The sequence below is a fragment of the Schistocerca nitens genome, chromosome 6 (genome assembly GCF_023898315.1).
Source record: "Schistocerca nitens isolate TAMUIC-IGC-003100 chromosome 6, iqSchNite1.1, whole genome shotgun sequence".
NCBI classification, from domain to species: Eukaryota; Metazoa; Arthropoda; class Insecta; order Orthoptera; family Acrididae; genus Schistocerca; species Schistocerca nitens.
In genome coordinates this window covers 314,676,853-314,702,548 of record NC_064619.1, presented here as the reverse complement: position 1 = coordinate 314,702,548, position 25,696 = coordinate 314,676,853, and the positions used below count along the sequence as shown (strand labels likewise).

At 41.5% G+C, this 25,696-nt stretch overlaps 1 protein-coding gene across 3 annotated transcripts in view; it reads right to left on the bottom strand.

Annotated features, from left to right (window-relative positions):
• Window positions 1-25,696, bottom strand: part of LOC126262421 (multiple C2 and transmembrane domain-containing protein) — a 1,124,939-nt gene that overhangs the window by 41,529 nt on the left and 1,057,714 nt on the right. For all 3 annotated transcript variants that reach the window (XM_049959054.1, XM_049959056.1, XM_049959055.1), the window contains 4 exons: window positions 25,375-25,520; window positions 22,509-22,638; window positions 6,207-6,296; window positions 4,292-4,398 (listed from right to left, as the gene is read on the bottom strand). In XM_049959054.1, coding sequence (XP_049815011.1) covers window positions 4,292-4,398; window positions 6,207-6,296; window positions 22,509-22,638; window positions 25,375-25,520 — 473 coding nt within the window. The remainder of the gene's footprint in view (window positions 1-4,291; window positions 4,399-6,206; window positions 6,297-22,508; window positions 22,639-25,374; window positions 25,521-25,696) is intronic.

Below are 25,696 nucleotides of genomic sequence, written 5' to 3'. Positions count from 1 at the left end.
ACCGCCACAGTATTTTTTTACAGATAGTAAGTAACATATGTAGCAAGTATGGTTGAGGTTTAGGAGAAGCATTTTACCCATAGCTTCAACCTTGTACACTCGTGTTACATATATTTCACATAATTCACACATAGTTCACATATATTTTTGGCAAATTTTGCCCTGCAGTTTTGTTTTCATGCAGCTCAATGTTTATGACATCATATCTCCTGAATCATGTGTCATACAATGATATAATTTTACAGGTACATTCTGTAGTACATAAGAATATTGTTTGCAAAGTATGTAATGAATAGAGTTAATAGTAGTGGACTAATAAATTAAAACATCATGCCTGATGTGACAGTTTCACTGCAAAAACAACAAAAATGTAGTTAGTGGTAAACTTTTCTTACTTTCACCATTTTGTGAGGAGGTGTCAGTAAGAAAAAGTTTCAGAAAGGGTTGAAATTATGTGCAAAGTTTGTTGTAAGTGATTAAGTGTCCTCATTCTCAAATAATGGATGAATAAAATTTGGGTTTTTGTCTGTTATGGGATATACTTATTTTTCACCCCCCCCCCCCCCCACCTACCCCTTTGATTGATAGTTGATTCTTATCCCCACAGAACTTCTTTCCAGACAGTAAATTTGGTTCAGATTAATCCAATGGTTTTGGAGAAAAGGTGGGACACATACATATCAAAAGAATCAGCAACCAGTTGCATAAAAGAAATTTAATTTCTTAGCCATTTTAAGGCACTTAGTGCCCTTCTTCAGAAGGTAATACTTATTGCTTTATTTGTGAGTGTCAATGGTAAGTTGCATATAGCAAAATTCCATGGTCATAAGGTTCATAGTGCCTGTACAGAAATGATAACTATTTTTGTACAGGCACTATAAGCCACCTGACCATGGCATTTTTCTGTATGCACCTTACTGTTGACACTCACATGTAATGCAATGAGTGTAACCTTCTGAAGAAGGGCGCTGAGTGCCCAAAACCAGTTAAGGAATTGTGGTGTCACTGCCAGACACCACACTTGCTAGGTGGTAGCCTTTAAATCGGCCGCGGTCCGTTAGTATACGTCGGACCCGCGTGTCGCCACTATCAGTGATTGCAGACTGAGCTCCGCCACACGGCAGGTATAGAGAGTCTTCCTAGCACTCGCCCCAGTTGTACAGCCGACTTTGCTAGCGATGGTTCACTGACAAATTACGTTCTCATTTGCCGAGATGATAGTTAGCACAGCCTTCAGCTACGTCATTTGCTATGACCTAGCAAGGTGCCATTATCAGTTGCTATTGATATTGTAAATAATGTACAGACAAGAGCTACGTTCAACATTAATGGATTAAAGTTAAGTATTCCAGCAGCTATGTACGTTTTTTGTTAGTCTCATTTCCTTGACCTGTTCCAGACCTCACGCCAGCCTGCGTGAGCTAAAACGTGTGCCTTTCGGCTTCCTCTCATAGTGGGTTGGCTCTCTTGCCAATCCACAACATTTTGGCGATGAGGATGGGATTTCTGGATCGGTGCTGTGCTTGCGCACAAAGATGGTTTGCACGACCGCCCTATTGCCTTTGCGTCCAAATTGCTCTCGTCTGCGCAAAGACATTATTCACAGATCGAGAAAGAAGCTTTGGCTCTCGTATTTGGTGTTACAAAGTTTCATGATTTCTTGTATGGTCGTCACTTTACCATCATCACAGACCACAAACCTTTGACATCGCTTTTTCATCCGAACAAGCCTGTACCTCCACGTACAGTGCAGAAATTCATTCACTGGTCTATTTTCCTCTCGCAGTACCGCTACGATATCTTGTATCGGTCCACTGCTAAGCACGGAAACGCCGATGCGTTGTCCCGTTTGCCTGTTGCTGAGGATTCGATTCTTCTGAACTTGCTTGCATGTTCATTGATGCGGAAACCGATGACGTGGTCGAATCGTTTCCGATTGATTTTCGTCGTGTAGCTACAGCCACAGCTGCCGACCCTGTCCTTGCTACCATTCTGCGTTTTGTTGCCACGCAATGGCCCTTGTCAAAGTCATGGATCGAGGATCCGTTGGTTCGCCGATTTTTTGCTCACAAGGAGAGACTTTTTGTACGACATGGTGTTTTGCTGTTGTGTTCTGATAATGATCAGTCCAGGGTCGTGGTCCCACGTTCATTACAGTTCTCTGTCTTACGGCTTCTCCACCAAGGACATTGGGGTATAGTGAGAACGAAACAACTTGCTCGTCAGCACTGTACTTGGTTCGGAATCGATGCTGTGATTACGCATATGTGCTCTTCTTGCATGGCGTGTGCCGAACAACAATCCACACCACCGCGGAAATTCTTTGCATGGCCAAAAGCCACTTCCCCTTGGCAACGCTTACACATCATTTTTCTGGTCCATTCTGGAATGCTTGATGGTTGGTTGTGGTAGATTCATTCAGTAATTTTCCTTTTGTTGTCCGGATGTCTTCCACGACGTCATCTGCCACCATCCAAGCGTTATCTGCTATCTTTTGAATTGAAGGTCTTCCGCAGACTATTGTTCCCGACAATGGCCCACAATTTATGTCCGCAGAATTTCAGACATTCTGCAAGGCCAATGGTATGCAACATCTGACATCCGCGCTATTTTCGCCTCAGTCAAACGGTGCCGCTGAACGATTGGTCCGGACTTTCAAGTCACAGATGTTGAAGTTAAAAGAGTCGCATTCTTGGGAGGACGCGTTATTGCTCTTTTTGTCCTCGTATCACTCTCAGCCCCGAGATGGTCGCTCACTGGCTGAGTTGCTCCATGGTCGTCCTCATCGAACCTTGATGTCTTTGCTACATCCGCCGCATCAGGTTCCTGTGCAGCGGCAGACACCTGCTTTTGCCCCAGGCGACGTTGTCTACCACCGCCACTATCGAGGTTCACAGCATTGGCTTGCAGGGCGCATTCTTCATTGCCTCGGCCGTGCTCTGTATCTGGTTTTGGGGGCCTCTGGTGAGGGGTGTCGGCATCTCAATCAGCTGCGCCTCTGTCGTCGCACGGGATCTGCCGCTCCCCGTCTGCTTTCAGCGACAGTGCCGTCTGGTCAGCGCCCTGGGGACCCATCTACTGGCTCGCCTCAGCCCCAGGTGTTACCGACGCTGCCTTCCATTTTGCCCGATGGCGACGCGCCGCCGCCACTGCCGCCGCTGCCTGTTCTCCCGCCGGCAACGCCCACAGTCGACACGTCGCTGCAAACGCCGGGCGACTCCCTGGGTCACGCACCGCCGATCGCTTCCCGTGACCAGTTGTCCTCTGACATGGACCTCTTGCTCTCTCCGGACCATATGGCGTCTTCACCCGTCGGGTGCCCCGGCCCAATGGAGGTCGACCCTTCGTCCCCTCCTGTCTCTCTGCGGGCGCATACACCGCATGTTGGCGTGCACCCTGGAGCAGGTTTTCAGGCGTTTCCTAGCTCCCCTCGGACCGAATGGCAGGGTGCGGGTGGCACAGCCTCGCCTTTTGTTAGGCTCCCCACCTCGTCGCATACGTCAACATGGGGTCCTCCCCACGGCGGGCGGAAGCCTTATAACACCACCGTACGCCGATTTGCGGGGGAGGAATGTGGTGTCACCACCAGACACCACACTTGCTAGGTGGTAGCCTTTAAATTGGCCGCGCTCTGTTAGTATACGTCGGACCCGCGTGTCACCACTATTAGTGATTGCAGACCGAGCACCACCACACGGCAGGTCTAGAGAGTCTTCCTAGCACTCGCCCCAGTTGTACAGCCAACTTTGCTAGTGATGGTTCACTGACAAATTACGTTCTCATTTGCCGAGACGATAGTTAGCATAGCCTTCAGCTACGTCATTTGCTACGACCTAGCAAGGTGCCATTATCAGTTGCTATTGATATTGTAAATAATGTACAGACAAGAGCTACGTTCAACATTAATGGATTAAAGTCAAGTATTCCAGCAGATACGTACGTTTTTTGTCAGTCTCGTTTCCTTGACCTGTTCCAGACCTCACGCCAGCCTGCGTGAGCTATAACGCGTGCCTTTCGGCTTCCTCTCATAGTGGGTTGGCTCTCTTGCCAATCCACAACAGAAATTAAATTTCTTTTATGCAAGTGCTTGCTGATTATTTTGATATGTACAGCTACAGTTGCTGAGGATAGATAAAACACTGTATGTGCCCACATAAGTTTTTGTAATATGTATGAATTGCAGAATATTTATTACCTTAAATTTTTCATTTAGAAAATGCATTACTAGTGATTTTGATAATGATAGAACAACAAAAACTTATTTATATAAAGTAAAACAATAATTACTTACTTTTTGATGCTCTCCCCTAATGATGCAATGTACCCTATAGCATTCTGAACACTTTGTGTCACTTCCTGAATGGCCTGCAGCCTTTCCTTCAGGCTCTTCTTCTCCTCCTAGATTTTATTAGTTTGATATTAGTGCATGAACTATAAAAGAATATGAAGTGGTATCTAAAAGTTCCCAAAACTTGAATTTTGTGTGAAAACACATTACACCGAAATGCCTCATCCAATTTGACTCATTGTGACAAGTGTCAGACAGGTGAGTGATTTGGTTAGATGTTCATGAATATACTTCAATTGCTGTGTTTTTGTGATCTTGTAGTTTTGTGATGGATGACCTGAAAGAGTAGTGTGTCCATGTGATGTTTTGTTTTAAACTAGGAAAGACTGCTGCACAAATGGGCCCAATTTTGAAGCAGGATTTTAGAGACAACACTTTAGATTAGAATGGACTTACATCTCATACAAGAGTTTCAAAAATGATCGATAATTATGACCATTCTGGTTGGTCATCAACTGGCATCACAGCAGAAAATGTTCATACAATGAGGGATACGATTCTGTAATATATTAGACAGAGCATCCATCAACTCTGTAACACCTTGAGAATATGTAGTTTAAAAACAAGATGAAAACTGCCACCTGCTGTGCTCACCAGAAGTAGCTCTGTGTGATGTCTTCCTCTTTCCCAACATACAAAGATATTTGAAGCAGGTAAAGATTTGATACAGTGGAAGAGATTCAAGTGGAATCATAGAGAGTAAAAAAATACCCTAACAAGGAAGACTTCCAAGACACGCTTCAAAAGAACAAGTGACAAAAACATTGGGATCAATGCATTTACTTTCGAAGGGACTACTTCAAAGGTGATACTACAGAATAAGACCTACGTAAGAAACAATAATTTCAATTGATGTATTTCAGAAGCATTTGGATACCACCTCATACAGACATACACAGAAATATCCCTTACTTAGAAAAGAAACATTCTTCTTCAGAACTACTGTAATTAACTAGCACTGTTAGGAATCTTCATCAACAGAAAAAATAACTTGGCATTTTTTGCTGTATTTTTCAGTGAGTTTATTCCACTAAGTGAGATTACAACTTACTCTTTGCAGTCCAAATAATTTTCCATTCAAAAATTTCATTGTACGTAAAAGCAGGTGGATATCAGAGCACACCAATCTGATGAACAAGGTGAATATTTCAACAACTCATATTTCAAATCCACATTTCTACGTACTACATTGAAATATTAAGGCAACAGACTGATGATTAGCACTGGTACACTTAAAGTCATCTACATTATTTAAAACTTTCTCTGAAGGTACTGGGGCAAGATCACATCAAATTCTTTTCCATGTGTTGGTGATGACTCCGATCTACAGTTTTTATGGACTATAATACTTGCCCTCACTGAAACGCTACCAGGTGAGGGTACCACTGGCATATCACACTCAGCATACTCTCTTCATTCGAATTATATTTTACACATTTAATATGAACTTAGAATGTCGGTTACTACAAGGCCAGAAACTGCCTCAAATTTTTCGGAGTTGGACGTTACACTTTTCAAGGGGTAGCAAAATGGCACTCAAAAACCTATAATTTCACTGAATCCACTGTAAACAGTGTTGAATGTTTGTGATGGACACATACTGTAATAAGTAATATTAATATAACTGTGGATTTAATGTTTCTAATGTACTCTGCACATCAAAATCTTTTTCATCCCATACCTTTTATCATAAAGATCAGAATTCTGTATGTATTATATGGGATCTGAACGTATATCCTCCTATGAAGAATACAAGGTATTAAAAGATTACATTTATGTTATTCACTCACTTTTTTGACATATGTATGTCAGAGCTCAGTAAGTTTAATTACTGTTCATTTATATGTGTGATATATACCTTATCTTTGTCATCTTCTTCATCATCATCATCCCCAAGTGGCTCTTCATCTTCATCATGTACTGTCCAGCTGCCAGTCAGTGACATGACCTAAAACGTTAAAATTACTTAAAATTTCTGTGCCACTGGAAAAGCATCAGGAAATAAAAAAAAAGAAAAGTTGTATAATTTTCTTGGAAGAAAATTCCTAGGAGAAGAAATTGTTTTATAAGTCTCTGCTTATTTCCAGAATGGGATTTTCACTCTGCAGCGGAGTGTGCGCTGATATGAAACTTCCTGGCAGATTAAAACTGTGTGCCCGACCGAGACTCGAACTCGGGACCTTTGCCTTTCGCGGGCAAGTGCTCTACCAACTGAGCTACCGAAGCACGACTCACACCCGGTACTCACAGCTTTACTTCTGCCAGTACCTCGTCTCCTACCTTCCAAACTTTACAGAAGCTCTCCTGCGAGCCTTGCAGAACTAGCACTCCTGAAAGAAAGGATATTGCGGAGACATGGCTTAGCCACAGCCTGGGGGATGTTTCCAGAATGGGATTTTCACTCTGCAGCGAAGTGTGCGCTGATATGAAACTTCCTGGCAGATTAAAACTGTGTGCCCGACCGAGACTCGAACTCGGGACCTTTGCCTTTCGCGGGCAAGTGCTCTACCAACTGAGCTACCGAAGCACGGCAAAGGTCCCGAGTTCGAGTCTCGGTCGGGCACACAGTTTTAATCTGCCAGGAAGTTTCATATCAGCGCACACTCCGCTGCAGAGTGAAAATCCCATTCTGGAAACATCCCCCAGGCTGTGGCTAAGCCATGTCTCCGCAATATCCTTTCTTTCAGGAGTGCTAGTTCTGCAAGGCTCGCAGGAGAGCTTCTGTAAAGTTTGGAAGGTAGGAGACGAGGTACTGGCAGAAGTAAAGCTGTGAGTACCGGGCGTGAGTCGTGCTTCGGTAGCTCAGTTGGTAGAGCACTTGCCCGCGAAAGGCAAAGGTCCCGAGTTCGAGTCTCGGTCGGGCACACAGTTTTAATCTGCCAGGAAGTTTCATTCTCTGCTTATTGCTATATGAATTGTTAATGCTAGATAATCTGTACAAAATGAACTTACAAAGTGGATTATGACCACTACTGAAGCAATCTTGATATTTCAGATAAATTGGAATAACAGTGCAGAAAATTCTGGTAAGCATTTTTGGTATTGGTAAGTATGATGCTACTATGGATGAGATTTGTATCAATCATCACACTCCTGAGTCAAAACAAAAGCCAATGAGATTCCAGTAAAAAGAATGAAGATCATTTCAGTGTCTGCATTGGTTACATGCATTGTTCCTGATATTAGACTAGTTGGACATATCTAGTACCCTATCAGGCACACATTTTTCTCCATTATTATTAGATCAACAGAAACTGACTGAAAAATTATAAAGATTAGTATGCAAGAATGTGTTCTTCTATTAGGACACTGCTCCAATTCACAGAGCAAAAGTCACACTGATAAAACTCCATCATGTATTATCTGAATCATTTCATCATTCTCTTTACTCTCCTGATTTAACCTCAAATCATTTCATCTGATTTCACAATTTAATTTTTTTTGTGGGACACTATTTGTCTCATTATAATTCCTCATCAACAAGTGTTGCAAACTGAGGTCAACAAACTTTGAGTAAATGTCATCTTGACAGACAAATTGAGGATAAAAATCCATGTCTGGAAATGTCATCTAATGATGCTACAGGGCACTGAAGATAAAGGGACAATGCCTGTCACTAGCCCAGTTCTTCAGCAGCAAATGAGAGTTTTGAAGATGCCTAATGCACAGAGGACAATTTTCTGGAAGACAGATGGCCATGCTCTGACTAGTTGTGGGCCAAGTGCCACTAGAGGCCATGGGCCGCATAGACCTATTGCCTTCTGCAAGACACATAATCAAAAACAGGCCCAGCAGTTACCTAGCACTGAGTGGTATTTAAGGCAGTGGTTGGGCCAGACTAGAGCACTTCACTCCAAATGAGTTTTCCTGAGCCAGGCACCAATTCTGCAAGGATCTCTTAATCAGGATTCCCACTCAAGAACCACCTCCACAACATCGCTGCCATTCACATCCAACATCACAATTCTTGGGGTTGCCAACTGTAAACTTGCAGTGTTCGTGACCTCATTGCAATGGAAGATAGGGACTTCGTCATTGTGGTAGATTTGTGGACTTGAAAATTTATTCCTATTTAACTTTAAAATGGCTACAAGCTGGAATTGGATAATTTTGCTCCCTACAGGACTACACTTTGTCCATTCAGTTTGTACTTTAACACTGAGCATCCTACAGGACTTCGACTTTTATAAAGTGTGTGTTTAATGAACTTTATACCTCACTAACAATCTAATTGACCTTCAGCCACCAGAAGTGTCATTGTTGTATTTCAAGAAGTGACTTATTTTACATTTTGTTTCAATCCACATCAGAGTAGATGTACTATTAATCTTTGACAAATAAACTTGTTTATTCAAGGCTATCTGAGTATTATTTTTTATTTTTATTTTTTTTTATTTTTTGCACTGTCTGTGAACATATCAGTTGGAGATAAGGTTTTGTGTTTACATCAGGCTCATGCATGTGCTCTAATCGAGGGATTTGGTGCTTACACGTGCTTTCCACTTGACAATATGTTCATTATAATGTTGATTAAAGCATGACAGAACTAGTGGATTCCTCTGCCCAGGTTTTGATACTGCTCCAGCAGAAGCAGCACATCCAAAAACTCCCAATAGAACATCTGACACCCATCTCCACGTCACCTCTGGAAATCTTCTCAAGCCCCTCTGAGATCAGCTCCATGGTCAAAGATTTGTGACTGGCATCACCATCCATTCAACAGGAAGGTCAAACGATGGGCAAATTATGTTGCATACATGGAGCAGCACTTCCTGGCATCTCAGGTGATGACCAGCAGAACACTTTCTTTTTTGGCATATGAAGGCCCACAAATTAATCCTGTATTTCAACTAAATCCAGAAGCAGAGCCTAGTGCCCTTCTGTGTGACAAGTTGCACACAGCACTCCATGGAGTTGTCAATCAATAAGTTGAAGACCACTTTGTCTCTCAACTGCACATGGCAGGATCCCATCAAAAGTTTTTTAGTTGTCATAAAATCTAAGGACAATAATACAGACCATGAATTTCCCACCTTCAGGGTTTATCTCATGACTACTATTTTCAATGCAGTAAACTTGAGTGCAATCAATTGTATGCTGCTTCCTTGATTAGAGACATAATTTTAGAGTGTGCCCTAGATGACAGTCTTAGAAGTGTTGTTGATAATTCTTCCGGGTTATATGGCCGTGCTCCATGGAATTCTTCTATTCCTAACATTGTGTCCAATACTACGTTGGACATCCTCAGAGGTATGGCTGGTCCTGCTGAGTCCTGACGACTGACGAGTCAGGCGTTGGAGAGCAGCCTAAGTACCGAGGAAAGTGGGTGTGGTCTAGCTTGCACATAGTAGCAGAGAGAAAACTAGTCAAAGATAAAATGTAACTATCGATAATAGTCTGTCACAGATAAAAATCACTTACAGATTCTGTAACGCCACTGTCCATATCTCGCTTAATTTCAAGGCCTCTTCTTTTCTATTAAAATTATCTTCATGTTTATAAATTTCAATAGCCTCCCTATACAGTCGTGGATAATAGTTCGTGGTAGCACTTAAAACTGTAGTTTCAGAAAACTTAACTACATGGTCACCTGACTGAAGTGCATGTTCCGCAACGGCCGATTTATCTATTTTTCCCAGTCGGCAAAGACTTTTATGCTCCTTTACCCTCGTATTCACACTTCTTTTCATAGTACCAATATAGACCTTGCCACAAGTACACGGAATTTTATACACACCGCTAGATGATAATGGTGGCCTTCTATCTTTAACAGAACGAAGTAATTGTCCTATTTTTCTTGCAGGTTTGAATACCGGTTTCACTTTATGTTTCAGCAAAATTTTGCCGATTCGATCTGTAACCTTACTAATGAAAGGTAAAGACACCGTGTTCTTCCATTGCTGTGTACCATCCTTGTCCTTTGGCCTGCTGTAATTAGGTCTTAAAACTCTATTAATTTCTTTGTTTGAGTACCCATTCTTTTTGAAGGCCTGTTTCAAATGATTCAGTTCCGTATCAGATGTTCCAGCATACAAATCCATTTTGCCCTGTCCACTAAACTTTTGATTACACCTCTTTATTGTTGTGGGTGATGATTGGAGTTCTTAGGTAAGTATCTATCAGTATGTGTGCTCTTCCGAAAAACTTTATGTTTTAGACTGCCATCGGTCTGTCTCATGACTAACACATCGAGAAACGAAATAACCTGGTCTTTTTCCACTTCAATGGTAAACTGAATTTTAGGGTTTATGCTATTAAGATAATCAAAAAATTCATCTAAGGCTTTTTTACCGTGTGTCCAAACCATGAATGTGTCGTCTACATAACGATACCAACAACGTGAAGATAATTTTAATAGAAAAGAAGAGGCCTTGAAATTAAGCGAGATATGGACAGTGGCATTACAGAATCTATAAGTGATTTTTATCTATGACGGACTATTATTGATAGTTACATTTTATCTTTGACTAGTTTTCTCGCTGCTACTATGTGCAAGCTAGACCACACCCACTTTCCTCGGTATTTAGGCCGCTCTCTGACGCCTGACTCATCAGTCGGCAGGACTCAGCAGGACCAGCCATACCTCTAAGGATGTCCAACGTAGTATTGGACAAAATGTTAGGAATAGAAGAATTCCATGGAGCACGGCCATATAACTCGGAAGAATTATCAACAACAGTACCATCCGGTCATGAAAGCCTTCATTATATAGTCTTAGAAGTGATCTCTTGAAACCTAAAGACCCATCTCTAGAAATTTCCCACCATCAGGGCATTCAAACACTGCCTTTAGTGCTCAGTTACTCTACAGGAATCCTCATAAATCTTTGCAGCTCAAACAAAGCATTGTTCTCAAACCTAGTTATGGACTTCTGCCAGATCGGACTTACAAAGTACAGGCAAAGACAAGAAACCCTGGCGCTGTCTCCAACAGCTTCCTGCCTGCAGGTAATGTTTTATCAATTATCAGTGACACAAAGGCCATTACCAGGGTACAATGTGCACTTCTTGTGGGAAATCTGGACGTAGGGGCAAAGTATGTCAATCAGCTCTGAAGGTGTCAGTGGACTACTCCAGCATGGACCCCTTGGACATGGAGCAGACAATACGGATGAACTGTACCCAGACACATCATGTATTCCATCAGGTACCCATACTTCATAGAAAGTCCCTCATTAACTGTCAAAATCAATAAAGTGCCAATCTCCTTGCAGATAGATACGAGGTCTGCTGTGACTGTTACCAATTGAGAATCATATTACAGTGTCATCTATCCTCCCCTCCAGCCCTTTGATACCCCAATGTGAAGTTATAGCAACAACATTATAAAAATTAATGGACAATTCATTGCCCAAGCACAGTATTCGTCACACAACAACATGGTGATGGTTTTAGTGGTGGATGCCCCGAGATCTGTCAGTTTCTTAGGCATGGACCTTTTTAATGCACTTGGATTAGAAATTCATGACTCCACCCCTCAATCAACTCCTTAGGTACAAACTTGTAGCTCAAAGAATTTTTTTTCAAAATTCATCTCCATATTTTCACAATACTCTTTGGGTGTTACATACTTTGAAGCCCTTGGGGCCGTTTTTCCATCGACAGTGCCAAAGTTTCTTAAGGCTGAAAACCTTCTGTTTTGCACTCTGGGATAAGTTTCAGGGGGAATTACTGTGTGTACAAGATGGGGACACCCTCATTCCAGTCCTGAACTGCCAGTGGGCCATGCCCAATGTCATTGTTGAAAAATCAAATGCCACCTTACACATTTGTGGAGATTTCAAGATAACAATCGATGTCCAGTCAATTGCTGATGTGTACCTGATACCTTAGGTAGAGGACGTCATGGTCCCTCTGGAGGGCAGAAAAGTGTTAGCAAAAATTGACCTGAGGGATGCACACTTCCAATTGCCATTGGATGAAGAATTCTGACATAGCCTATTCACCAGCATTCTCTTCGGATTGTTCCAGAACAACAGACTTCCCTTTGGTACAGTCAGCACCCCTGCCATATTTCAGCAATATCATGAGCATTTCACTTGTGATGTAATGGGGTCAGCAAATTATTTAGATGACAACTAGGATGCTCTGTTCACAGTCGTCCAAAAAGACACTGTAAAATGCAAAAACGGCAAGTGCTGTTTCTTTGTTAGTCAAGCTGAAATTCTCACACACATTTTCAGTTTATCCAGTGAACACCCCCCCCCCCCCCCCCCCACTCCTTCCCCATGCCTCAGTACATAGAGGCAGTACAAAAACTTCCAGTTCCTAGCAATGCTAGCTAGTTAAAATCAGCATCGCGACAATTGAATTACTACTGAAAGTTTATTCCCCATGCTTTGGCCATTGCTGAACCACTACACCAACAACTGAAGAAAAGCAACCATTGGCAATGGACTCAGGTCTCATGTGTGTAAAAGCTTTCAGAGACTTAAAATTGGTCCTTCCCCACCCCTCAGGCCTAACGGCATATGACTCTGCCACACTGTCAGCAGATGTGTCAGATTACGGAGTGGGGACAGTTCTGCACCATGTGACTGGTGGGGTGGAACACTCAATCACTTTTGATTTCAAAACCTTCACCACTGCTCAGCAAAATTAGAGCCAGATTGAGAAAGAAGCCTTAGCCATCATTTTTGGCCTCAAAAAATGCCATGATTACGTGTATGGTAGGTATCATTCACTGACCACAAACCTTTGTCCTCTGTTCAAGCCTTCAGCCAACATACCCACAAAAACTGCATGCTGCCTTTAGTGGTGGCCCCTGTGCCTGTCAAACCATAATTAAGATACTCACTTCACTCTATAACACAACATGCAAATGCAGGCCTCTTTTCCCGCAGATCTTGGTTCAGGGTCCAGTGTTCAACAAGGATCGCAAAGTGTGCTTTCACCTGAATATCACTGCAGAACAAGGTGTGACCAATCTCCACTGGACGCAAAACCTGTTGCATGGCACACTACAAAGGACCCAACCCTTAGCAAGATCCTCGACCTGGTATGCCACGGTTGGCACCAGACTGCAAACAGATCTGTGAACTGGAGGTTGAGGCCTACTGGCACCATTGGAACAAGCTCTCAACACTGAAAGACATGTTGCTGCTGCAAGTGGTCATCCCTGCACTTCTCCAGCAGCACATTTTTGTCACTTTTGCCACTTCTCCAGCAGCACATTTTTGTCACTTTTGCATATCAGGCAATGGGGCATGGTGCTCACTAGTCGTCTGGTCTGCCACCATGTCTACTGGTGTGGCATGGGTACTGCTATTACTCAGATGGTATTACCTTGCACCACCTTCCAAAGCCAGCAGGCCACCCCTCCACATAGTTTTCTTCCTTGATCAGACTCTTCCAGTCTATGGTCCAGGCTTCATTTGGATTTTTTGGGACCGTTCTTAGGCCACACTTGGCTCATTGAGGTAGACAATATGTTTCTCATATGTCTGTCACATAAACTAGACAAAATACTCAAACCTTATCTTTCATTTTTTTCACTGAAGGACTTCCTGACACTATTGTCACAGACAATGGTCTCCGATTTGCATCTGTGGAATTATCCACTTTCTGCAACAAAAATGACATTGTCCTAGTTCACAGAGCACAGTTATCGCCTGCCTCAGAAGGCCTAGCAGAACATTTTGTCTGCACTTTGAAAACCCAAATGTTTAACTTCCTGTGGATGAGGCTCTCTCTCTTTTTCTGGCAACGTACAGATCAACTCCACAGTATGGCTTGTCTCTGCCAACAAACTTCATGGCCAATCTAATTGATCCCAGCTTTTATATTTCACCCCCATAGTTCACAGCCCTCCTATTCAGCTATCTAGCTGCCACCATTTTTCACTTAAAGACCAAGTGTGGCCACTTGTATTTATTAATGGATGCCAACACTGGTTTCCGGCAGTCTTTTTCAAATTAGGGCTGAGATGAGACTTCAGGATGGCACACAGTGCCATAAACATGTCAACCAATTACAATCTTACTGTGGACCACCTCCTGACACCAATAAATTAACAATACCTTTTGTTCCAGAGACACAGCCATCACCGTCTCCATTCTGGATACCACCATGTCATCTCAGCTACTGCTGATGGTTGGCTCACTGGAGGGCCTTCAGCATCTCCACACACCACATCAGGACCAACACCAACAGATGTGGACATCACCCCCAAGCTGCCACAAGGACAATTTTGCAGAAAAGATGGCCATACTCTGACCATCCACCAGGAGGCGACCCAATCGCCGCTACAGGTCATGGGCCACACAGACCTGTTCTCTTCCATAAGACACATGATCAAAAATAGGCCTGGATGTATCCTGGTTCTGAGTGGTGCGACATTACATATTAATATCACCCCGCGGGTGTCAAAGTTGGCAATGGAAATGCAAGTTTGCGCTAGATGCCAACAGTCACTGGGCAGTATTCAGAGGACCCAAAGGAACATGCCTGCTGCGTAACACTTCCAGTAGTTCTGTACTGTGAACACCATCTGCCACCATGATACAGGACCACCGGCAGCAGCCATATGACCCACTCACACTTGGAGCCTCTTCCCTACATGACGTAACAAAGACACCGCCTTGTCATGCCTCCAATACCATCGTTCATTTTTTAGTTCAGAGAGCCAGTTCTTGTTGCTACTGTATTGGTTGAACTTATTTATTGCACGTCCATTTGTAAAGAGTCTTCATACGCTTGAAGAAAGCTACCACTTAAGCAAAGCTTCTGTTTACTGTATTTGCTTGTTTGCTGGTTATTTCTGCTCCTGCCCAGCTTTCCCTATGATGGCAGTTGCTACACCACCCTGTAGCCCACCTTTCTTTATCTTCGTGTACAAAGAAGTACACAACATATCTGGTGATGAATGGTAAGTGCTGCATGTGGCAGTCTTGTCACTTCATCCTGTTCTGTTGTCTTTTTTATTGGTTTTTGCTGTTACTGATTGTCTTCTGCACCACCAGTATTTGCCTTGCTTGTGCTCCTTATGTTCTAGGTTCTGCGGCTGCTCCTATTGCATCCCACTTTGGCTTGCTCTGTGTTTATTTGTCTTGTTGTTTTGTGTGTTGCTTCGTTAATATGGCTACTCAGCCACCATAGCTTACTGCACTGCCTGCAGTTCATCTAACTCAGTATATTCAGTTTCAGAGTCAAAAAATCGTGAAACTGATTGAAGTGATGAATTGCTTCATAGTGGTGCAAATGGCTTAACACAAGACACTAGAACCAAAGGCAGTTCCACCGCCTACATACGTGCCTCCATTTCATGAGTTTGATACGGCAAATGAAGTCTGGACAGAGTGCCTTGCACATTGCAGCACATCACACACAAGGTAGTGATAAACATTCTTATTTCTTGGCCATGGCAGGATTGACTGTTTACAGAGTACGCCTCAAAGTTTTTGCCTCATGCCACCCTGAACTAGTACCATATTAGGACTTCTTATAGCCACTTGCACAGCATTATGAGGGCAGGGTACAAGAGGGAGCTGCCCATTACAAGTTCTGTATGTTGCATAAGCAACAAGGTCAGAAATACTGTCAGTAAGTGACTGAATTACAAGGCCTGACTAGATGGTGTAAATTCCAGTGTGACTGTGGCAAATATTACAAAGATGCAATGATTTGTGACACCATCATACATAATGTAGACAACTCTCAAATTCAGGAACAGATTCTTGTATACCCAGACCCTTCCTTGCAGCAGTTTCTGCAAATTCTATACTATCAGAATTCCTGTGAAAGTGCAGTGCTCAGTTTTGAGGTAGTGCCTGTTAGTTTTGTAGACAGCAGTGACAAACAGGCCTCACACCTTTCTTGCAAACAGCAGACTGACTGGCCACAGCAGCAGTACTCAAATAAACACCTGTCGCATCTGGCACAAGGTGTGAAGAATACCCTGCTAATCTTTCCCCTCATGTGGTTACAGAAGCATTAGGCAACCTCACAAACAGTGCATAGTGTGTTTTCAAACCCTCACAGTGTCACCAGTGCAAAACAGCAATGTAATAGCTATTCAGGAAAGGCTTACAACTCACCTGCAGTGCTGTATGATGACAACGAAGTTTTTGTGTCTCTTACTATTGCCGGACAATCAATTTGTTTGCAGCTTGACACTGGAGCTTCAGTGAATTTGCTTAACTGTAGCTTTTATGAATTGTTTGGCTAACCTAAGTTGTGCACATCACACCATACACTGATGGCATATAAGGGCCAAATACATTCCTATCTTAGGTACTTGTATGCTTCCTTCAACTTTCCAAAATTTACAGTGCTTTCCTCCTGAGACAGTGCTAATATTTTTGGTCTAGATGCTTTTGATTTGTTTGGGTTGAGCACTCAGGGCAATGTACTTTCTGTTTCTTCCTTTGATCCTTGGAACAGTGTTGCTAAGTTATAAGCAGAATTTCACGATTACTTTTCTGGGGGTTTAGGCAAAGCTAATAATTTTGTTGCACATGTCACAATGAAGGACAACACACAACCATGTTTTGTTAGAATTCATCCTGTAACTCAGGCTCTTCAAGAACAGGTGACCTAGGAACTTACTGCTTTGAAGACCGTGGGATCATAGGGGCCCTTACTGACAGTGAGGGGCCCTCTTGTTCTACTAAAGAAGCCATCCAGCAGACTCCAGTTGGGTGCTAATTTTAAGAAAACTGGCTCTTCAGTCAGTCACTGACAGGTATCCCTTGCCATATCCAGAAGATCTGACAGATAAATTGGAGGTCGGATGTTACTTTTCCAAAACTGATTTGCATGACACTGACTTGCAAATCCCACTGGATGAGCAGTTGCAACAAGTCTTTGTCATTAACACTCACCTGAGTCTCTTCACTCAGCATATTTGAGCACTTCCTGGAGCAGCTGACTGCAAAAGTTCCTGTTTGCTCAAATTAATTAGATGACATTGTCATCTTAGGTCATACTCCTGAAGAACAACTTAGCAATCTTCGCAATCTGTGTCAAATCTTGTCTGCAGCTAGTCTCAAATGTAACAGAGACAAATGCATGTTTTTCAGAGAGAATTTGAGTCTTAGGATACATCATTAATATCCAGGGTGTTCACCCACTGCTATAACATTTTCTTGCTATCCATGATCTTCTGCCCCAATGCTATATGCAGGAACTGCAGTTTGTGTTAGGGAAGCTCAGATATTACAGCCAATTTATTCCTAACACCACTCAAATCATGGCATCCTTGCATTGCTTGTGCATGAAAAATCTTCCTTTAGTTTGGTCACAAGAGTGTCATACAGCTTTCCAGAAGCTGAAAGATGCTTTGCTCACTGATAACTGCCTTGTTCATTTTGATCCAGCCAAACCTGTGGTCTTGGCTGTGGATGCTTCCCCTTATGACATCGGTGCAGTTTTGTTGCATGAATTTGGTACTGTTGGCTGGTTGATTCCCTTTGCTTTGAAGTTGTCTAACAAAGCTCAATGTAATTTTTCACATAGTGAAAAGTGGGCTCTTGCCATTGTCTATGGTGTTACTAAGTTTCACCAGTACCTTTTTGGCAGAAAATTTTTCTTGGTGACTGGCCATAAACCTCTACAATCTTTGAAACTTCCTGGCAGATTAAAACTGTGTGCCCGACCGAGACTCGAACTCAGTTTTAATCTGCCAGGAAGTTTCATATCAGCGCACACTCCGCTGCAGAGTGAAAATCTCATTCTGGAAGCTCTACAATCTTTGTTAAGCCCTAACTGGTCAACCTCAACTCAGACAGCACAGAATCTGCAATAGCGGGCTCTTCATTTGAAATATTATCACTGTGAAATTGTATGTAGGCTCACTTCTCAGAATGCCAATGCAGATGCTCTTTCTTGCCTCCCTGTTGGCCCAGATTCAACATTTGATGGTCTTATGCTTCTTATTACTACACTGATGCATAAGACACAGATACTTTGCGTAGCTTTCCACTTAACCACCAAAAAATTGCCTGGGCCACAGTCACAGATCCGGATTTGTAGATTCTGTTGCACGGTGTCTCCACTGATTGGTTGCATTCAGTCAGACAGATTCGTAGCTATGTGGTTCACCAACATTTTGGCCACTGGCATGCCCTTGCCATTCACCAAGGTAACATTTTGCTTTGAAATGACAATGACTAGTCACATGTTGTGGTTCCCCAGGCTCTCCAGCCTAACGTACATTGTTTGCTGCACCAAGGCATCATTCACACTAAGTGGTTAGCATGACGTTGCACTTAGCACAGTCTGGATGCACAAATTGAACTGTGATTTCTCAATGCCAAGCCTGTGCTGATCATCAGTCAGCCCCACCTCAGCATTTCCTTGAATGGCCCAAACCTCAAGTACCTTGGCAGTGGCTGCACTTGGATTTCATTGGTCCTTACTGGAATACACATCAGATCATCATCATTGATGCTTTCAGCAAATTTCCCTAACTATGGCTGGTTCCACAATTCAGGCTTTTTGTCAATCTTCTGCCTTGAGGGACTGCATGAAGTGACTGTGACTGACAATGGACCTCAATTTCTTGCCATTAAGTTTGAACAGTTTTTCAGTTCCTCCGATATCAAACCCATCAAGAGTACACCATTCCATCCACAACCCGACAGTGAAGCTGAATGCACCATACAAACATTTAAGCAACAGATGGACAAACTTCATGCCTCCTACACGTGGGATCAAGCTCTGTTGCTATTCTTGCCTTCCTATCCCTCCCAGCCACATGATGGACCTGTACTGGTTGTTACATGGAAACAACCCAGTGGACAGTGCCCACTCCACCCAGACAGACAAAGTATCGGACTAACAATTCAGTCTTTTACAGATTATGTGGCAAATGGAAGCACTGGGAGGACAGCACCACTGTATATTTTCTTTGACATTCTATGTTTCTACTGCAGGGATCAAGAGCATCGCTGAAACACCACTTGAATCAAATTTGTCCATGTGAACTACATGATCCTGCCACAGGCTTTGTGCTTTCAGATTCCATGTCTTCCTGGATCCAACAGCCCTCACTGCATCTGGCTCTTGCAGTTCCCGTGCCATCAGCACCAGTCCCAGAGCCAATGGAACTCGACACCCTTTCATGGTCATCGCCATTTCAACAGCCATTGTCATCTAGGGTTGGGCCCCTCTTCCTGACAATCTGTTCCAAGTGGCACCTTTGGTCCCTCTGCAGTCATTTGGATGGCACCATCTTCATCTTCATTTTCTGCTTTACCTCTGGATGTGGGTGTGTGCCCTTCACCTGGGTGCAGATGGGAGTTTGGCACCAGCCTCAGTTTTGGCTCCTGTCTCCTCATTACCATCTGAATCCCAACCACCACCATAATTGTTCACTCATCTACACTACACGATAATGGTGAGGAGGTTTGGGAGGGGGGAGAAGAAGTGGTATCATATATTGATACCGCCCCACAGGCCTGTTGTGCGGGATCTAACAGACCCAGTGGGGCACACCTGTTGAGCCGTGCCTCCAGTGGCTCAATACCATGAGTATCCTCTGCCACTGTGATATAGGAGCCCCAGGAGCAGCCACATGACCCATTTACACTTGGAGCCTCTTCTCTACATGACGGATCAAAGACGCTGCCCAATCACGGCTCCAACACCATTGTTCATGTTTTAGTTCAGAGAGCATAATCCTTGTTGCTACTTACTGCATGTTCATTTGTAAAGAGTCTTCGTATGTGAAGAAAGCTACCAGTTAAGCAAAGCTTGATTGTTCAATAATCATTTCTGCTCCTCTCCAGCTTTCCCTACAATGACAGTTATCCCACCACTCTGTAGTCCACCTCCCTTTACCATTGTGTATGAGTCCTACACAGCAAGTGGTACTTAGGGCAGGGCTCAGGTCAGCCCCAACCAGTTCACTACGAGTGATTTTTCCTTGATCAGGCACCGATTCTGCAAGGGTTCTATCAGTCAGGATACTCACTTCAGAGCTGCCTCCATGACTTTGCTGCCATTCCCTTCTGACTTAGCAACCCCTGGAGCTGCCAACTATGGACTTAAAAGTGTTTGTGACCTCTCTGAAGAAGATGGGGTCATAGTTGACTTGTAGACTTATAAATTTATTCCTTTTTTAGTTTCAAACAGCTACAAGCTGGCCTTAGGAAATTTTGATTAAACTATCAAGCAACCTTATTAACAGAGATGGTGGATTTTGTTTAAATGCTGCTTGGAATCTGGCTCTGTCTCTCATCAAAAACCAGAGGGACAGAATTAGTGCTACTTCACCTGTGATTAATAGTAACTATTGATATTTCTGATGTTGGTTATCTTTGTTTGTGTTGACACTTGTTCTGTGTGTGGTGTCTTCCTTGTTTCTCCTCTGTGAACCGAGGTGTTAAATTTGCTAGCACATTTCTTCTTCCTTGCATTTGTGCCTTGAGAATGGCAGGATGTGCTCCTGTCGAAATATCGGCGGTGTTCGACGACATCACCCGACAGCAAACCCGTAAGTTATTTGATTAAACTTCTTCATTCAGTTTATAATTTAACACTGAGCAGCCTATGGGACTTCAAAGTGTGTGTTTAATGAACATGAGACAGTGATAATCTAACCAGCCTTCAGATGCCCAAAATATTATGTTCAAAAAGAGACTCATTTTATGTTTGGTTTCAGTCCATGTCAGAGTAGACATGCTATTAGTCTTTGATAAACAAACTTGTTCAAACATTGGTACTTGGATAGTTTTTGTGCCACCATTGCCAGACAATCAAGGTCGTACACTGATGGACTGCAAGTAGTGTTGTTGCAACATGCATGGATGCATTGAGTACTGTCTAATGACCCGCATGTTGTCAGGTCCACTGTGAGGTGGTCTGCATGCAGTTTATTAGTTACTAACTCACACTTGCTGCCAAAGACAATGCCTAACACCAGGCATTGGCACCAATAAATTAGAAGCTCCTGGACATGGATTCCAATTCACAATTTGTTCAAGACACTTCCTACAACACTTTGAAGTTTATTGTTATCACTCTGTTACATCCTGTTTTACTGACAACAGTAATAAGTAAAATTATGTTGGGCAGAAAATTTTATAGCACTGTAATTCTTAATTTACATCTCCTCTGCGTGAAATGTCTGAGATTCACCGAAACATTGCTTTCACTTGTCACTTTGTTGCCTCTGACATACCTAGTATTTTTTGATGATTTGTTAATTAGGACTACTATTGAAACTCAAGAAACTAACAGTCCTTGCTTCCAGTGTAATCAAAATAACTGGCACTCATGGCAAACTTTGACTTTGCTCAACACCCTCATCCCCATTTCTGCTGAACATTCCTCATTTCTTTGTTTAATTATCACCTGAGCCCTCCTTCCATCCATACTTGTCACTACACTATATTCCCACAGAATGAAAAACACGGTAAAATTCAGTTTTTAAAAATCATCATAAACAACATACAATCTCTATGAGGTTAAAACAGAACATTCCTTTTCTGGTGCATAGCAACTGTCTTTTGTTTGTCATACAACAATATTCCTACCTAGTACAGGTACAAAAATTAGAAGTGTAGTGAAAAATAATCTCTTTTTTTTTTTTTTTAACATGACACATCAACAAGAAAGTGTTAGTCTTATTTCTCATATCTGAAAAGCTCCTCAAATCCTGCCCCTTCTCCCCCCCCCCCCCCCCCAAAAAAAAAGTAGAGTCGAAAAAAGAAAAATATCTGCTGGCTGCACTCCTGCAATAGGGAATGGCTGAATTATATTTGTTTTGACAAGTGAAAATAAAAGTTATACAAAAATGTAACCAGTTTCCTATGTATGGATGAATAAAAAAAATACCTTCTGTACTTTCAATGCTCCAAATCACTCAGTCATTCCTGATGATTTCCTTTCATGGATCTCAGACACTTTTCCAATTTACTGGCCTGCTATTCTTCCCCAATTTCACCCTGGACTTTCCTTCTTCTCCCTCCCTCACCTCCTTCTAACCCCCACCCCTCTTCCATTTTCCTTTTACCAGTCATCACTTCTTTTTTACCTATCACAGATCAGTGCTCCCAAAGAAACAGTACCCATGGTGCATGCCCACATAACCACAGACTGGTTTCGCTACTGATCCTCAGACACAAAATTTGAGACCTCAGATTTGTTTATAGTGTTACATTAAGTCTTAAAAATTAAGAAAAATAATTTATGAAAACATCACAAAAAGATATACTCACTATATATGACTTGAAGAAGATCAGCAGCAGTGCTACTGGAATCATATATGGCTCAAAATAGTAACACAGAAATATGAAAATCACAAATGATATAATACTTCTTGGTGTCGATTCCCACTCAAAACAGCTCCTGAAAGAGGAAAAAATGCTAAGTATATCAACCATCATACATGACTTTTGTTGAGAAGCAGTTAATCTTATGCATGGAGATAACAATAGAGTGGTGGTTTTTTTCTATGGTAAATCCCTTGAGCTCTCAGCATTTAAGAAATTAGCTGGGTATCAAAATGTGTTTGTGGAATGTGCATGAAAAGTTAACATTGAAATTTGGACATCCTCATATCAGCTGAATACTTTTTCATAAAATGCAGAAAACATTATTGTTATGAACTACTAGTTGATTTAAATGTCATTTTCTTATGGCAGTCAAACTAATGTAACATAACAAAATTACAGAGTGCACCTAAATCACATCATAATGAAACTGATTGCTGTAAACAGTATACACTCATATGTAGGAAAGAAAGAGCATGCAAATCATCTTAACTACAGGCTGAAGTATTATGAGATGCCTGTGCATATCCAGTCATAGTAGGCATAAATGACTCTATGACACATTTATCATCTATTCACAAATGTGGGTGAGTGGTCATTTTTACACGATCATTGGTTCACTTTGAGGTGAATATTAAGATATAATGATATAAGGTTGGTCGTGATCAAAAACAATATTCAGAAGGTTATCACATTAATTTCTATTTGAGACAAAACGAAACTGAAAAGTTAGATACACTTTTCATGTAGTAACTATAACATAAACATTAAAGTACACTAACAAAACATTTAGGTAATTTGTTTGGAAATATTTTTAAGGAAGAATTTTGGGGAAGAAAGGCAATTAAATGACACAGCAGAAATCTCAGAGGATCCAGTGAAGGCAAAAAAAGTCAGATTTATCAAGACAGTTTACAAGCTCTGGATAAGACTGCAAAAAGAACAGTTATTTATTCAGAGAGGCTGATGCAATTCACATGTTTGAGAACAACTGCAATAAGAGGGAAGACAATTAAAACATAAATAGTACTTGTCTATTGCTGCATCTAAAATATCAACCTGCAGCAGCAACCTCATTCTGGTGAGTTTTGAAGTTCTTTATCCATTTACAGCACTGGTCTATGAAACCAGCAAAGAATAAGGCTATGCCCAAATTGGTAAACATTACCTGGGAGCAACAGTTCATAAACCATTATATTTAAAAGAAAGGAAGTAGTAGTTGCTTCTTCTCTTTTTTTTTTCACTTGTCTTCACCATTCTATAGAATTATTTATTTTGAATATAATAAAAAGAAACATTCCACGTGGGAAAAATATATATAAAAAAACAAAGATGCTGTGACTTACCAAACGAGAAAGCGCTGGTAGATACACACAATAAAAAACACACAAACACACACACAAATTTCAAGCTTCCGCAACCCAAGGTTGCTTCATCAGGAAAGAGGGAAGGAGAGGGAAAGACGAAAGGATGTGGGTTTTAATGGAGAGGGTAAGGAGTCATTCCAATCCCAGGAGCAGAAAGACTTACCTTAAGAGGGAAAAAGGACAGATATACACTCTCGCACACACACACATATCCATCTGCACATATACAGACACAGGCAGACATATGTAAAGGTCTTTCTCATTTGGTAAGTCATAGCATCATTGTTTTTTATATGAATTATTTATTTTAATTGTTAAAGAAAGGTTGTACTATAATCCTCCATTTCACTGAATTGTACAGTAATTTATTCTCTAATTAATGAGTGTTATTCATTAATCCATCTTGAGATAATTTCTATTGTATAGCTGTAGTTAGATCGTATTCAATTTCAAGTTAGGAGCCCCAAGTGAAATAGTTGAGGGAGATCAAATTCTTAGTCAGTCCATCAGAGAATGTTCGAATAGCTCATTTTGTAGATCATTGTCCTTTGAGAGTGAAAGCTTGTGTTTTGGTCTTGGTTCAGAGTAGAGTAGCAAAGTATTAATACTTCATGTAGATAAAAGTCAGTAAAAACAATCTGATTAAGTTTTATTTCAGAAAGGTTTGTATAAGACATTTTCTGACCTACTATTTCTTATGGGAGCACCAGGCTAAGAGCATTATGATGGAACATGTCTTGATATGGGGAGAGAACAATCTTTGGTAAACTGAAGCCATGAGTAGCATTTTGAGGGTCTAATTTAGTAGTGTAATGATAGAATGTTACCTGTAAAGATAAAAGATTTTGGTATGGCTGCTGGTCTGCCATACTGTTGGGTAGGTAAACACCATTAAGTTTCATTTTAAAAATTACACTATTCCTGAATAAAATGCTACTGACTTAAACTGCAATCCATTATTCTATATACATTTTTATGAACTTAATTCTCTTTAGTTTTAATTTTATTTGTGGAACTTATTATTGCCATTTGGTTCAACAATATCTTGAGGAGCAGAAAAGAGGTTTAAACAGAATGTACTTACAAGGGTAACCTTCAACAAGAACATTCCTTATTTAACATGAATGGGTTGTAGGTTGTAAGGAAAGGTGTGAATTTAGAAATTATAACTTATAAATATCCTCAAAATTCAAGAAAAAAGTTGTCAACTGAAATTCCCTAGGAACCACCAAACATTAAAAATTATACTGTTTTTGAGGTAGAGGAGTAATTGTGAAAATAGCTTGCTTTAATATCACAATATGTGCCTTTGTGAGGAGTGAGACTCAAGGATATTTGGTCTCAGATTTACACTTCATGTGTTTGCTTGTATACAAAAATAAACACATGACTATGACTACTGGAACATCGTACTTGCAAATACAAATAATACAATAAATACTCACTGAACATATTTTGTTATGTCTATGATGTTCATAATGATTGCCTTTAGCCTCATTACATTCCTGACAAAGACTTGGCGTTTGAATTTTACTTCTCCTTGCATATATTTTTCTTCTTTTGGATTTAATGTTCTCACACTTGCACGAATCTGTAATATGATAAAAATGGTTGAACACCTCATTAAAGCTATAAGGAATAATGGATAAGATAAGAAATAAAGAGGTTCTTCATGGAATTAGCAAGGGAAGGAACATGTGAAAAATAACTGAGCAGAAGAAGGGGGAGGATGATAGGTCTTGTGTTACAACATTAGGGAATAACTCC